Raw genomic sequence first — 15,740 nt, 5'->3', positions numbered from 1 at the left:
CCCAGGGTGGCCTCAAACTCTTGGCGGTCCTCCTGCCTCAACCTCCTGAATTACAGATGTGACACACCTGCCTTCTAAGCCTTTTCCTGTTACTGCTGCCTCTGCTGCTTTGAGACAGTATCTCATGTAGCCTAGGTTGGATCTCAGTATGTAGCCTAGGCTGGATCTCAGTATGTAGTCTATCTCAGTGTGGTACCTTGAACTTCTGACAGTCCATTTGCCTCCACTTCCAAGTGCTGAGATACCGGTGTTCACTCCAACTCCTGGTTCCTGGGCCTTTTTGCTGCCTTGGTTTTACATTTCACCATGGGCCACACCAGAAGCCTTTTGGCTCTCCCACTATGCTCCATTCTGCATGTTCCTCTTGGGTCCTGCTGTCCATTGTCCTTAGTCTCTGCCACCTCACCAGCTGGACAGTCACCCCACCATTTTCAGACTGTCAGCCCAGAGGAAAAGCTTGATTTCTGAACATCTCCTAGTGGCTTTTCTCTGTCATAGTAGGTAGGAACATCTTGTTCTAGAAGCCATCTGTCTTCAGAACAGCCACCTCCTAAGTGGCCTCCTAAGGAATGGTAGGCAGCCCTCAACTCAGACAGACAAAGAGGTGGTGCTGTTTGAGAGGCTAGAGCTCCGGGGACAGACATCACACACTTCCCATTCCAGGTTTCTGGTCTCACTCCCTCCCTGGTCCAGAACAGAACACCTGAGCTCTTAACTTTCTTTCCTCTTTATTTTTGTTCATTTCAATAGTTCCAGATGGAGTGTTTATCAGGCAACAGTGCCATTCTAGAAGATGTGTAGGGAGATGTCAGGAGAATCCATTTATTTTGGTTTTCGGGAAGTCTGCATCCTAGAATAACTGCAGGGCCTCAGTCCAGAGAGGAGCTCCTGGCAAGAGTTTCTGGAAAAGAGGAGGTGGGGAAGGGCCCCCATTTCCAGGTCATATGCTCTCCTTTTAGGAGTCTGGGCTTGACTAAGAAGTGGCTTGGCTTTGTAAAGATGTGATTCCAGGACTGGGAATGTGACTCAGTGGTCGAAAACTTGCCTTGAATATGTGGGGCCTGGGGCTTGATCCCCAATACCACAAGAAATGCAAACAAGCCAAAAAACCACATTCCTAGTCAGCTGACTGAAGACCTCTCCGGTTCAGACCGAGGTTGTCTGAGACATTCCTCACTTGATACCCAGGCTGTTCTGGAACTTACTAGGTAGCCTGGGTTGGCCTTACACTCTCAGTCTCCTGAGTGCTCCCACTACAGGTGAGCACTTGGCTTAAGTCACCTTTCCCTTCGTCTGTGGCCATGCAGGCAGGGCTTCCTGGACCTAAGCATCTCCAGGATGTTTGCACAGCAGTACCCCAGAGAAGAATGGTCTATCGAATGATCTCTGGAGACAGTTATTCTCATCTCAGCCTGTTGTGTGGGCACTGGGCCTCACCTCCTAGTGGATATGCTTTCCTTTTTAAATTTTAAGGACAGCATAAAAAAAAAAAAAAAAAACCAAAACAGACAAAGAAAGTCATGCAAATTATAAGTGTACAGTTAGATGAATTCTCACAGAGATGAGGTGTAAAGTTCTACCCACCCAGAATCACCTACAGTGTTTGTTGAAAATGCGGATTTTTGAGACTCGCTTCCAGAATTTCTATGGGTCACACCTTGAAGGGCTCTGGTGTCTCTCAAGCTGAGTAAGGGCAGTTCACAAAGTGTGTGTCTGCTTTCCCCAGGGAAAACCTCCCCAGCCGCTTCAAGTTCAAGGAGTACTGTCCTATGGTGTTCCGAAACCTCAGGGAGAGGTTTGGGATTGATGACCAGGATTACCAGGTATGGGTTGTCTTGGCACAGCCGCAGGGTTCAGGGATGAGGGGGTCAGGAAGCCACAAGACAAGCATGGGCCAGAGTCCCTCAGCTACTGCGTCTCCCTGTCCAAGCTCACTCAGTGCCAGCAGACTGGGACCCCTGGGCCTTCGGGAGCTTCTGAGGATGCCTCCAAGGCTCTTGCTGTGGGAAGGGAGGGGGCTGTGTGAGAGCGGCTTCTTTTCAGTGTGACATTTCCAGTCCAGGCTGAAGAACTTGGGTGGGGGTGGGGGGTGGGGGTGGGGATGGATGGACGGACGGATGGAGGACACACACACACACACACACACACACACACACACACACACACCACGATGACAAAGACGGACGGACAGACACACAGACAGTGAGGCCTGTTAAAGCAGCCAAGACAGATTAGAAGAGGAAGACACCTAGTGTAGTGCAACCTAGTGCCAAATCTTCGTGTCACCTCCTGAACACGCCCACTGTCCTCATGGTGGGAGGGGTAGGCATGGCAGGGCATCCCTTCCGAGCATGGCCCTGTTGTAGAAGCCGTCGGCCTAGAGGGGATATCAGTCAGGCCAGCAGAGCCTGACTCAGTGGCATGACTCCGCACCTGCTCTACCTGGCACTTGGAGCCCCTCTTTCCGGGCACGCAGCCCTGCGAGAGCGGGTGGATGAGATTCTCTTTGCCCTTAAGCAGTAGGACCACAGCTGACTTCTTCAGTCATCCCTGCTGATATCACAGCAAGATCAAAAACCAATGGTAAACCTTAGAGAGGTCCCAGGGGTCGGCGAGTCTGGGGACAAGTCTCCCCTCCCTCCCCCCTCCCCCACTCTGGAGGGCTTGCATGCCGAGATGATTGTCCTGAGGAGGAGGGAAGAGTGGATGCCAGGCCCAAGCACCCAGGGATGTCCACGACTGAGAAGTCCTGAGGTCTCTCCAGCCCCTCTGCCGGGACCAAGTCCTAACCTGAATGGAGTCTGCTTTTCTGAAGACGGCCTGCCATTTTTGTCGCCCCGCCGTGCTTGGCTCTGTTCCCTCTACAGTGGTTTGGCCCCTGGGCCGGCTTACCACATCCTCTGTCTGTCTGTCTGTCTGCATCCTGCCTCCAGTAGCCTTGCATGACTGTGCTCAGGGTTGAAGTGAGCTGTTCAGGGACGGGACTCCCAGTGACCGAGAGTCTTGGGATGCTGCTGGACACAAGGCCACATAGCTGTGTATCTCCACCTGGCTTGCTCCTATAGGGCTAGGCAGGGAGAGAGGGGAACTCATTCACACAGCCTACCCACCTTTTTTGGATTGGGGACTCATAGAGCATTCTTTAATTAGCACCTTTACTACAGAATCTCCAGCATGCCCTACGTCTTCATATTGCGCGGTTTTTTTGTTCGTTTTGGCTTTTTGACTAATTATGTAGCCCTGCCCTGGCTGTCCTGGAACCTGCTATGTAGACCAGGCTGGCCTTGAACTCACAGAGATCCACCTGCCTCTGTCTCCTGAATGCTGAGATTAAAGATGTATGCCACCACGTCTGGCCTTTTTTTTTTTTTTTTAAGATTTATTTTTATTTTTAATTATGTGTGTGTCTGTGTGTAGGTATGTGTGTGTGAGAGTGCAGGTGTCCATGTAGGTCAGAGGCATTGGATTCTGCTAGAGTAGGAGTTACAGTTGAGTGCTAGGAATCAAACTCCAGTTTTCTGCGAGATCAGTATGCACTTCAGACTGCTAAGCCATCTCTCCAGCCCCTCCAGGGGGTTTTGTGAGGTATTAAGTGACCAAGTAGGACTTTATGAGATTGGGAAAGGACTGGGCCAAGAGCATTTCTGCGAGCAGATCCCAGTGGGTGTGTTTTCAGTAACCTGGGCAGCAGGGATCTCCCCTTGCTCTTACCTCCCAAAGTCCACATGCCCTTGTCTACTCGCTTGCCCCACCCTCTTTGGGCTTCTCTGTCTGACCAATGGGGGCAAGGTCATGAGGAGGACCAGAGACAGAGGCACAGGGTCTCCTAGGGCTGTCTTCCAGCATACACAGATGAGCGAGGCCTATACCAGAGAGGCTCTGGGCAGAGAGATGAGACCAACTTCTCTCCTTAGGAGGTATTTTCAAGTGATGGATCATAGAAAAGTACCCATTGCTTCCTGTCGTTGTCGGCCTTATGACTCTTTCCTGAGCTTTCTTAGGAAACTCCGGCGCTCCTCTTGGTCTGTCTCCCTGTCTTCCAAGTAGGGAAACTTAAATGGCTCACTTGAGGCCACATTGCTTGTGAGAGTCAAGATTGGAACTCGGTCCCCGCACAATGAGGCAGTTCTAGTTTTTAGAGCAGCTCTCACGGTCAGAACGGACGCGTTACACACAGAGCCCAGTCTGAGGTCGAGGGTAGGAACAATTCGTATAATCTGGAGAAAAATTTTAGAGAGGGCTATGAACACTCCAAGCAAAAGGGGCTTAGGGAAGGTCCACCCTGGGGGCTCTGTCTTGGTGTTTGTTAGTCCTTCAGTGACGGTTCAGAGTTGCAGTCCGAATCTTAGGGATGGGAGGTAGCCCAGCAGCGGATGCTTGCCCAGCATGTGCCAGGCCCTGGGTTCACCTCTTAGCCCTGTGGGAAAGAAACGGAAAAAAGTCCCGTGTTCCTCATCAGAACCCATAGCTTTCACTGTGATTCCTCAGAACTCAGTGACACGAAGTGCCCCCATCAACAGCGACAGCCAAGGCAGGTGTGGCACGCGTTTCCTCACCACCTATGACCGGCGTTTTGTCATCAAGACTGTGTCAAGTGAGGATGTGGCCGAGATGCACAACATCTTAAAGAAATACCACCAGGTATGGTGAGTCCCAGGCCTGGGCTGCGGAGGACGGGCTGGGAGAGGGAGAGAGCACACTCCGGCCACGTCCACTCTGGTAATTAGTTCCTCACGCATTAGTTCCTTTTCTCATTCCTACGGCAAAACACCTGGCAGAAACCGTTTAAAGGGTAGAAGATCTGGGGCCCATGAGGTGACTCTGTGGGTAAGACTGTTTGCCACCGAGCCTGATAGATTAGTTTTCCATTGCTGTGGTAATCACGTGACCAAGGCTCCTTATAGAAGAGTTTATTTGGGCTTGCACTTGGAGATGGTTGGCACTCATGGTGGCAGAGTAGAGTTGGTAGGGCCTGGCATCTGGAAGAGCAGGAAGCCAAGAGAACAAACTGGGCTGGTGTGTAGCTCTGAAACCTCAAAGCCCACTTACAGTGACGTACTTCCTTCAGCAAGGCCACACCTCAGAAACGTACCCAAATAATGGCTCCACCTGAGGACCGTGTATCCAGACATCTGAGCCTGTGAGGGACATTCACATCCAGACCACCGTGCCTGATGACTTGAGTTCAGTCTACATGGTGGAAGGAAAGAACCAGCTCCTACAAGTTGTCCTCTGACTTCCACAAGCATGCAGTAAATCAGTAAGGGGGCTGGAGAGATGGCTCACTGGCTGCTCTTCCAGAGGATCTGGGTTCAATTCCCAGCAACCACATGGTAGTATACAACTGTCTGTAACTCCAGTTCCAGGGAATCTGACACCTTCACACCAATGTACATAAAATACATTTAAATAAATTATTTAAAAAAATCAATCAAATAAAATGTAATAAAAAATAAAAAGAAGGAGGAAAGATCTGTGTTGGCTTGTGGTTTCAGAGCGCTCGGTCCCTTGGCTGCACTCGGGCAGAGCATCACAGTGCTGAAACTGTGTAGCAAGGGAGAGCAGCTTCCTTACTTCGTGCAGGCTGGAAAGCAGAGAAAGGACCTGCAGGAAGTGGTTAGAGCAGGACACAGCTCCTGAGGACATGCCCCCAGTTACCTACTTCCTCCAGCTATTCCCACCTCTTACCTTTCCCACTTGCTAATAACGTCATCAGTAGATTCAATCATTCCTTAGGTCTTATTGGCTCTGAAGTATATCCTATGTGCCCAGAGGTGTGTGCTGATCTCTTAGGTACTTTTTTTTTGGGGGGGGGGGGGTTGGTTTTTTGAGACAGGGTTTCTCTGTCCTAGAACTGGCTCTGTAGACCATGCTGGCCTCGGACTCACAGAGATCTGCCTGCCTCTACCTCCCGAGAGATGGGATTAAAGGTGTGCGCCACTGCCCAGCTCTTAGGTACTTTTTAAAAAATTAATTTAAGTTTATGTGTATGAGTATTTTGGCTACATGTATGTATATATGTACCATACGAGTGCCTGGTGCCCAGAGAGGCCAGAAAAGAGTGTCAGAACCCCTGGAACTAGAGTTACAGACAGTTGTGAGCTGCCATGTGGGTTCTGGAAAACTAATCAGGTTCTCTGGAAGAGCAGTCAGTGCTCTTAACCACTGAACCATCTCTCTGGTTCCCTCTTAGGTGCTTCTTAATTCAGTTAAGTTATAATAGAAGTTAACCACTAGGTCTGAGAACCAGGCAATGGGAAATAGTAGAGGGAACTTCTGGTCTTTGATGTCACAACAGAAACCCTGGGTTTTAAACCACGTTATAGTCAGAGTTGTGGGTCATTTGGTCATATAGTTATTTGGTTTTTCTGAAGTCCTCTAGAAGAACAGCCAGTGCTCTTAACCACTGTACTCTCTCTCTCCAGCCCCTATAGAGCCTGTTTTGAAAACTACTATAGTCTAAAGGTAGAATCTCGGAGAGCGTCTTGGCCTGGGAGAGTTCCCATCATTCCAAGTGCTTTCCTGCCCCTTAGCCTTCTCTCTCTCCCTTTTCTCCATTCTAGTTCATAGTGGAGTGTCATGGCAATACCCTCTTGCCACAGTTCCTGGGCATGTACCGCCTGACTGTGGATGGTGTGGAAACCTACATGGTGGTCACCAGGAATGTGTTCAGTCATCGGCTCACTGTACATCGCAAATATGACCTCAAGGTAAAGGGCTTGTGTGTCCCCGTGTGTCCCCTGTTTTCTCAGAGGCGGGGAGAGGCTGCTTCTCCAGCTTCACGTGTGGGGAGGGCTGGCGCACACACGTTAGCGAGAGAGATGACCCTAGAGTTGATGTGCCTGATTCTTGTAGACCGAAGGCCGTTGGGAGTCAAGGTGACAGGAATAAAGAGATTATTTAAGCCCTAGGTATACCATACGTGTGTGACAGTTGGTGCTCTTCGTTCCTGTCTGTGAGATGTGGACTCCGAGGGCAGTGGAGTGGGTAGGGCAGGCTGTGCTGGTGCATACACTCTGGCTTTTGTCCAGAGGCCATGGAGTGACAGTGTCAGTGCATTTCTAGACACCAAGAATGCACTGAAGGCTGTGAACCGGGGTGTTCTCTTCCTGATTTCCATCACCTCTCATTGCTGGCCCCTCCCTCTGCTGCAGTCACACTCACTTCCTCTGTATCCCCGCAGCCCTTCCCCTCCGCCTAGCCAGGATTTCATATATGCTGTCTGAACAGTTTCCCTCCCAGCAGCCCTGTGCTCCTCCACACCTCCTCTTTCCCCTAACTAAACACTTCCTGCTTCCCTTCAGAAGTAGGCCGGGCCACTGCCGCCCTCCTCTGTCCAGGCCCAGCCCTGTAGTTCATGCTTAGAGAGTCTCCCCCCTGTACCTCTTAGTACCATTGTGATGAATGATTTGGCCACTGCTATAAGGAAAGTTCCGTGGGAACTGAGGTCTCCAGGGCAGTCTTGTTTCCTGAGCGTCTGCTGTGTCTTTTAGTCAGAGCTCAAGAAATGGCTGTGCTGGAGTGGGCTGCCTTCCGGCTCCTCTAAGAACCCAGCCAGTCTACTTCCGTTTGCTGGCTAACTAGTGTCTAGTGTTCCTTGGCTTGTTCAAAGGAGTTTGCCTCAGGGTGATGGCTCAGTGGGCAATGCTTGAGGTGAAAGCATGTGAGGACCAAAGTTCAAGCCCCACATCCCAAATGAAAGCCAGGTGTGGGGTTGTTCACTGCTGGTCCCAGGAAGCAGAAACTGGAGGGTCACTGGGGCTTGCTTGCCGGCCAGTCCTGCTAACTCCGTGAGCTCCAAGTTCAGTAAGAGACAGTGTCTTTAAAAAATAAATAAATAAATAAGGCAGAGATCCCAACACTGGGGAGGTAGACAGGCAGAGGCCTGGTCTACATAGTGAGTTCGAGGGCAGCCAGGGCTACCCAGAGAAACCCTGTCTCAAAAAGCCAAAGCAAACAAACAAACAAAATCAGAAAATAGCCGATGTCCACCTCTGGCCCCTGTACACATGTGCATGTATGTGGCACTCCCATTTGCACACTGTGTATCTGCAAAAGGAGTTTGCCTCAGCGGGACTTCTGATGACTTTCGTCCTTCCAGGGTTCTACTGTTGCCAGAGAAGCGAGTGACAAGGAAAAGGTATGTTGGTGCTGAGCAGGGTGAAGGGTCGCTTGCGATTGGTAACACCTGTTGGCCATCTGTCATGTCCCCTCTGTGACCCCCAGCCCAGCTCCCACACATGCAGTCTGTCACCATGAAGTGTCGGTGTCATTAGGCACCTGCCTGTCCTTGCCGTACCCAGCATTTTACTTCGGCCTTTGCTGGAGTCTTTGTGGTTCTGCTGGGATGCAGAAGGCTTCGCGGCCATGGTCCAGCCTGAGTCAGTCAGCAGCTCCTGCGTCCTGATGTAGTCCGGCTCAGCTCAGTCCTCATTGTCTGATGCACGGCACACCGGCTGTCGTTGCCTGTCTCAGGCCCGAGTCTGTCAGCTCCTGTGCTGCCCTGCAGCCGAGCATCTCGTGTTAAAGACCCTTCCCGTCTCTGCACACTGCTCCCGGCAGAATAGCCCGGGCGAGTGAGGCAGCCTGCCTGACTTGACCGTGCTCTCGCTCTCCCAGGCCAAGGATTTGCCGACATTCAAAGATAATGATTTCCTCAACGAAGGGCAGAAGCTGCACGTGGGAGAAGAGAGTAAAAAGAACTTCCTGGAAAAACTGAAGCGAGACGTTGAGGTACTACCTAACCATTGTCTTCATCCTGTTCCCAGATCGGGAACCTCTTTAACTTGCAGAAACTGGAACTCTTTGTTCCTAGGAGTACACTGAATGGGTGGTGGGGTGAGTCACACCTCAAGCCTGTACAGATGGGCATTCCACAGGAGCATACTGTATTAGACTTTTCTGTTGCTGTGACAAAACACCATGACCAAGGCAAATTATAAGAGAAAGTGTTTAGCCGGGCGGTGGTGGCGCACACCTTTAATCCCAGCACTTGGGAGGCAGAGCCAGGCAGATCTCTATGAGTTAGAGGCCGGCCTGGGCTACAGAGTGAGTTCTAGGACAGGCTCCAAAGCTACACAGAAAAACCCTGTCTCGGAAGAGAGAGAGAGAGAGAGAGAGAGAGAGAGAGAGAGAGAGAGAGAGAGAGAGAGAGAGAAGGGGAGCAGAGGGGAGGGGGAGGGGAGGGGAGGGGAGGAGAGGAGAGGAGAGGAGAGGAGAGGAGAAGAGAAGAGAAGAGTTAGTTAGTTAGTTTAACTGGGCTTACGGTCTCAGAGGGTGAGCGTCCATGATGCAGAGCAAAGGCATGGCGGGCGACAAGGACAGCTGAGTGCTCACATCTACCCACAAGCAGGAGGCAGAGAGCATGATGGGAATGGCACAGGTCTTTTGAAACCTCAAAGCCCACCTCAGTGACACACCTCCTCCAACAAGGCCACACCTCCTAATCCTTCCCAAACTGTTCCACCAACTGGAGACCAAGTATTCAAATGTGTGGGCCCATCCTAACCACCACACACACCGTTTTACCAGTGGGGCATTTGTAACCCAGTATGGACTGCTTCCTCTTTGTATCTTTGCTAGTCATCTCACACATGGAGCTCTCATATATCTATCATTAGTGATGGGACACCGGCTGTTAAGGTCTTCCAACCAGACATTCCCTGGCTCTGACATCTCTTCCCCAGGGGAGGGTCCAGAATTTCTCCCTGCTCTACATGGTTTCTTTTGACTTTCAGTGAAGAGTGATGGGCTGGAGCTGCCTTTCGTTTTGTTTTGTTTTTTATTCTTTTGGTTTTCCAACAGGGTTTCCCTGTGTAGCCCTGGCTGTGCTGGAACTCGCTCAGTAGACCAGGCTGGTCTTGAACTCACAGAGATCCGCCTGCCTCTGCCTCCCGAGTGCTGAGATTAAGGGCATGTGCCACCACCACCCAACACTGCCCAGTGCTCTTAATTGCTGGGCCAGTTCTTCAGCTTAGCCCCATGTATTAAATACATTTTTAAAATTATTTTTTGTTTTGAGACAGTTTCTTTTTTTTTTTTTGGTGGGGTGGGAGTGGGAGGTTGAGACAGGGTCTCTCTATGTAACTCTGACTGTCCTGGAACTCATTATGTAGACCAGGCTGTCCTCAAACTCAGGTAGATCTTCCTGCCTCTGCCTTCAGAGTGCTGGGAAAACAATTTGTGTGTGACCATACCCAGCTGAAAAAAGAAAAATTCTGAATCCTGGCCTGCTACCCGGGCTTAGGACTCAGAAGCAGTTGAGAGCTGTGGTTAGAGCCGGGCTGCACCCACCTTTCCCGACTGTCCTGGCCGCTCTTCCTCCAGCACTGGACACTTTGACCTTCACCCTACAGCCGGTGCCTGTCCAGCCCCTCCTCATCCTGCAGCCACAGCCTTGTGTCTGTCCTCGGGGTTTCCTCTCACCCCACTGCCAGCCTTACACCCTGGTCCTGCTGGGTCATTGCCTACCCTTCGATGCCGCTCCCATGGTAGAGACAACAGTGTCTTCTTCCTGTTCCGGTTTCGAAGGCTGTGTAGAAATGAATTGAAAAGATTGCTCTCTTTCCTTCCAGATGCCACTGTGCCATCCCATAGAACCCCTGCCTTCCATCCTTCTGTTCTCTCCTCTGCAGTTCCTTGCCCAGCTGAAGATCATGGACTACAGTCTACTGGTGGGCATCCACGACGTCGACCGGGCAGAGCAGGAAGAGATGGAGGTGGAGGAGCGAGCAGAGGACGAGGAATGTGAGAACGACGGGGTGGGTGGTAGCCTGCTCTGCTCCTACGGCACGCCTCCAGACAGCCCTGGCAACCTCCTCAGCTTCCCCCGCTTCTTTGGACCAGGCGAGTTCGACCCCTCTGTCGACGTCTATGCCATGAAAAGCCATGAAAGTAAGTAGGAGCTTATGCCACTCTGCTCTGCCTAGCCAGCCCCGAATGCTTCTGCTCACTGCTGGGGTTTGGGGTGTCTGCATCCCCGCCTCATTCATTGCTGACTTGCCACCTCCTGCCTCCAGACTTCTATTTAAGGTCACCCTGAGAACCGGAACCTGGGGTTCCTTCTCTCAGGTCTTGGGTGAATAAGACGCAGTTCGCGGGAAGGACAGACCTTTTGTGTTGCTGCTCTGGTCCCACAGAGTAGCTGAAGGTCCAGGGGTTCTGGGTGTGCTCCAGCCACCTGCTGCCTTCTTCATGCAGGTGCCCCTAAGAAGGAGGTCTATTTCATGGCCATCATCGACATCCTCACACCGTATGATGCTAAGAAGAAAGCTGCACATGCTGCCAAAACAGTGAAACATGGGGTAAGTTCTGTGTTCTTCAGGGTCCAGCCCAGGGGTGTACATCTACCCCTCCGCAGAATGCCTGCAGGGCGGTCATGGCCTTCTGCTGCAGGACTATGCCTGTGCCCTTCTTCCTAATAGAGAGGAAGAACAGCCTGACTGCTTTCCCTGTGCTCCCTACTGCCTTCCTGTGTTCCCTACTGCCTTCTCTGTGCTCCCTACTGCCTTCCTGTGCTCCCTACTGCCTTCCTCTGCTCCCTACTGCCTTCTCTGTGCTCCCTACTGCCTTCCTCTGTTCCCTACTGCCTTCCTTGTGCTCCCTACTGCCTTCTCTGTGCTCCCTACTGCCTTCCTCTGCTCCCTACTGCCTTCCCTGTGCTCCCTCCTGCCTTCCTGTGTGCTCCCTATTGCCTTCCTGTGCTCCCTCCTGCCTTCCTATGCTCCCTCCTGCCTTCCCTGTGCTCCCTACTGCCTTCCTGTGCTCCCTCCTGCCTCCCTGTGCTCCCTACTTACTGCCTGTGTGCTCCATTCCCCACCTAGCCAGGTAGTAAACACGACTTGTTTTTCCCTGGAGCTGTCTGGCCTTTGGGCCCGAGCTGCCAGTTCCTTTTCCCCAGGGCTGCTGGGCATGTTGTGCATCTGGTTAAATAGCCAAGAATAGCCTTGTTTACGTGCATGCACTGCTCCCCGTAGGCTGGTAGCCACTGTTCTCCACACATTGCCCCTCACCTTGCTACTACTTCAGTGGGTACATCAGTCAGAGGAGTGGGCCAGGAGAGCTCTGACGTGACACATAAGCCACTTCCTGAGGTGGCCTGCCCAGCGTGGTAATCCCTGATGCTGAATAACAGGCTCATGGCCTGATGACACATTCGTGCTCGGGATGCTGAGGCAGGAAGACTATGTAAGTCAAGGTTAGAATCTGTGCTCGGGATGCTGAGACAGGAAGACTATGCAAGTCAAGGTTAGAATCTGTGCTCGGGATGCTGAGGCAGGAAGACTATGCAAGTCAAGGTTAGAATCTGTGCTCGGGATGCTGAGACAGGAAGACTATGTAAGTCAAGGTTAGAATCTGTGCTCGGGATGCTGAGGCAGGAAGACTATGTAAGTCAAGGTTAGAATCTGTGCTCGGGATGCTATGACAGGAAGACTATGCAAGTCAAGGTTAGAATCTGTGCTCCTGATGCTGAGGCAGGAAGACTATGCAAGTCAAGGTTAGAATCTGTGCTCCTGATGCTGAGGCAGGAAGACTATGCAAGTCAAGGTTAGAATCTGTGCTCCTGATGCTGAGGCAGGAAGACTATGCAAGTCAAGGTTAGAATCTGTGCTCCTGATGCTGAGGAAGGAAGACTATGTAAGTCAAGGTTAGAATCTGTGCTCGGGATGCTGAGGCAGGAAGACTATGTAAGTCAAGGTTAGAATCTGTGCTCGGGATGCTGAGACAGGAAGACTATGTAAGTCAAGGTTAGAATCTGTGCTCGGGATGCTGAGGCAGGAAGACTATGTAAGTCAAGGTTAGAATCTGTGCTCGGGATGCTATGACAGGAAGACTATGTAAGTCAAGGTTAGAATCTGTGCTCGGGATGCTATGACAGGAAGACTATGTAAGTCAAGGTTAGAATCTGTGCTCGGGATGCTGAGGCAGGAAGACTATGTAAGTCAAGGTTAGAATCTGTGCTCCTGATGCTGAGGCAGGAAGACTATGTAAGTCAAGGTTAGAATCTGTGCTCGGGATGCTGAGGCAGGAAGACTATGCAAGTCAAGGTTAGCATAGGCCACACATCAAAAACTAGCTTTAGCAAAATTGTTTTTTTTGTCCAAGACAGTGGTTCTCAGCCTAGGAGTTGCAGCCCCTTTGGGGGTCAGATGACCCTTTCACAGAGGCTGCATGTCAGATACTTACATTACAATTCATAACAGTAGCAAAATTACAGTTATGAAGTAGCAACAAAATGATTTTATGGTTGGGGGTCACCCCACCATGAGGAATTGTATTGAAGGGTCGCAGCATTAGGAAGGTTGAGAACCACTGATCTAAGATTAAGTGGGTCTTGTTTGTTTGTTTACTTTTTGTTTAAAAAGAAAAAGAAACAAATAGAAAGGCTCCAGGAGCCTGGGTGCCTCTCAGTTGTCGCGTCCCCGTCTTCTGGTTGAGTTTGAGCATCTGACCCGAGTCCCTATCTTGTGTGTTCCAGGCAGGGGCTGAGATCTCCACTGTGAATCCGGAGCAGTACTCCAAACGATTCAATGAGTTCATGTCCAACATCCTGACGTAGTCACCTCCGCCTTCTGCCAGGGCCAGACTGCTGGACAAGGGGTCGGGGATCGGGAGAGGGAAAGGGTGTATTGGGGCTAGCAGGGAGGGTAGGGAGCAGAGGGGGGTCAAGAGGGCTTTAGTAAAGGGACTGCAGCCTGTGACACAGAGCAGCTCCAGCAGGGAGGGAGGGAGGGAGGGGACGTGCTGTTGGTGCGCGTGCTCACAGGATGTAGCCTTACTTCTGCTCACCCTTGATATGCCCCTTTGTCCCTGGTTAAACGGGCTCCCCTCTTGGTATCTTGTAACCGTTGATGATACGTTGGGGCTAGAGATGATTTTGTGGGTTTCTTTGGGTTTGTTTCTGAAATTCATTGCTCCAGGATTGCTATTTCTAATGCTCTGTGTCATCACCCTAGCCACCTCCCTGTCCCTACCAGGCTCTCAGTTTCCTTCAGTTAAGACGGGCACAGTTGCTCTGACACCGTGAGAGGAGGTCAGACACCTCAGTCAGCCATGTTTTGATCTCACCTAGAAGGACTTTTTAATTTCCTGGAGTATTGTGCATAGCTCCCTCCATGTTTCCACCTTGGATCCAAGTGAAATGTTACATTCACTCCTCCATCCTGTCCTCGCAGAAGGACATTGCGGGTTGACCCCAACATCTTGGACCAGAGTCAGAGGCCTCAGAGGGGAACAGGTTCATCTTCATGAGATGATGAGTGACCAGAAAGCAGCTGGGTCCTCAGACAGCTGGTTCTCAAAGAACCCAGTGATCACCACCCCAGCCGCCTGCGCCTCGGACCTGGAATCGGGATGTCTGTCAAGCCTGCCTCCCACTGGCTCGAGGGGAACTAGAAAGCTTCTTCGAGTTTATCAGGACCCCTGTGTTTCAATGGAATCCCAGAAACTAATACGTATCAAACGGGGTCGTGTGCATCATCCATATCCTAACTCCTGACCTCTGGCGTGCAGTCACCTGTAACTGGCATATGGTCAGGGGCAGAGCCCTAAGTACCTGGGTGCTCACTGCAGAGACACCACTCCAAGCCCCGGCCTACCGTGTAGGTGTCTGGCTCCCTGTGCCTGTGATTTCCCACTGGGTAGCTTCAGCCAGCAAGGTGCTCCACCCAAGGTTGCTTGAGTCACTTGTGGATGTGACCCAGGAAAGCCTATTTGGAGGCCAGATGTGGGGCTTGACCCATCCCCCCCAGCCTCAGGGCTGATTTTCCTTACCCTCTCACCCTTTCTGAACTTGGGATCTGCCTACAGGCCTCCTCGGAAAGAGCGACATCCTGCAGCCTCCTTCAGGATTCCGGCCCAGGGCCTCAGAAGGGAACTACCCAAGTCATTCTGATGCCACCAGAGTAACTGGTGGCCAGGAAGAAAAATGGCCCTGTTGGCCTGCACTGGGAGAGGTACATTCCTACCTCCTCCCAACCCCTCAGAAGGAATCAGGAATTTAGGATGAGATGGAAAATTTGTAGATAACCCCAAAGATGTGAAGCGGGTTTGTGGAACTGTCTCGGGTGAATAGAGGACTTCCTGTGACTGCCTCCCAAGCTAGCCAAGCTCAGCTGTGGGAGCTGGAGCCATTGTGCGGTCCTCCATACCCAGCGCTGAGAGAGGAAGCAAGATAGCAGTCTGCTTCTTTTCTAGACTGCCACATTGGGCGGAAGCCCTTCTGGTGAGGCAGATGGGGGCCACACTCCTGCCCAAGAAGAGTAGAGGTAAGGTTCTGTGCATCAGAACCGGAAGGGTCTTGGGGAAGTACCAGAACCACATGGTTCATGGAGAAATGTTTTTAATTTAGGAGAGGGTTATGTAGGAATAATGTCTGGACTGATTTCTCCACCTCACAATCAAGAGTGAAAAATCCGCATCTGCTCCCAGTAGCCCCAAGCTTGGAAGCCGAGGCTGATCCTATTGTCCTGCGTATGAAAAGTGTAACAATCTTATCAAAGCAACTACGGGGATCTAACTTGTTTAACATTGAGTTTTGTGGGGGTTTTGTTTTTTTGGGTTTTTTTGTTTTTTGTTTTGTATATTGTTTACAATTTTGAGAGGTAGCATTCTGTTTCAAATGCTCTTTGTTTTCCTGACAGTATTGTTGAGTGGGTCAAAATATTTGAGCTGTGGTTTGGTGGACTTGACGTTGTTTTTTAAAAGGTCATTCTCTGTGCTGTCTTCAAAACCTCGGGTTT

General features: G+C 51.1%; 1 protein-coding gene across 1 annotated transcript in view; it reads left to right on the top strand.

Moving 5' to 3' along the window:
• Positions 1-15,549, top strand: part of Pip4k2b (phosphatidylinositol-5-phosphate 4-kinase type 2 beta) — a 27,792-nt gene extending 12,243 nt beyond the window's left edge. The window contains exons 3-10 of the mRNA XM_059271657.1: positions 1,727-1,823; positions 4,489-4,641; positions 6,564-6,710; positions 8,102-8,140; positions 8,620-8,733; positions 10,635-10,893; positions 11,200-11,303; positions 13,478-15,549. Coding sequence (XP_059127640.1) covers positions 1,727-1,823; positions 4,489-4,641; positions 6,564-6,710; positions 8,102-8,140; positions 8,620-8,733; positions 10,635-10,893; positions 11,200-11,303; positions 13,478-13,558 — 994 coding nt within the window. The 3' untranslated portion in view covers positions 13,559-15,549. The remainder of the gene's footprint in view (positions 1-1,726; positions 1,824-4,488; positions 4,642-6,563; positions 6,711-8,101; positions 8,141-8,619; positions 8,734-10,634; positions 10,894-11,199; positions 11,304-13,477) is intronic.
• Positions 15,550-15,740: the final 191 nt, after the last annotated feature.

This window comes from Peromyscus eremicus, chromosome 8a (genome assembly GCF_949786415.1).
Source record: "Peromyscus eremicus chromosome 8a, PerEre_H2_v1, whole genome shotgun sequence".
Taxonomy (NCBI): domain Eukaryota; kingdom Metazoa; phylum Chordata; class Mammalia; order Rodentia; family Cricetidae; genus Peromyscus; species Peromyscus eremicus.
The sequence above is the reverse complement of the archived record's forward strand: the minus strand, read 5'-3'. Positions and strand labels throughout refer to the sequence as shown.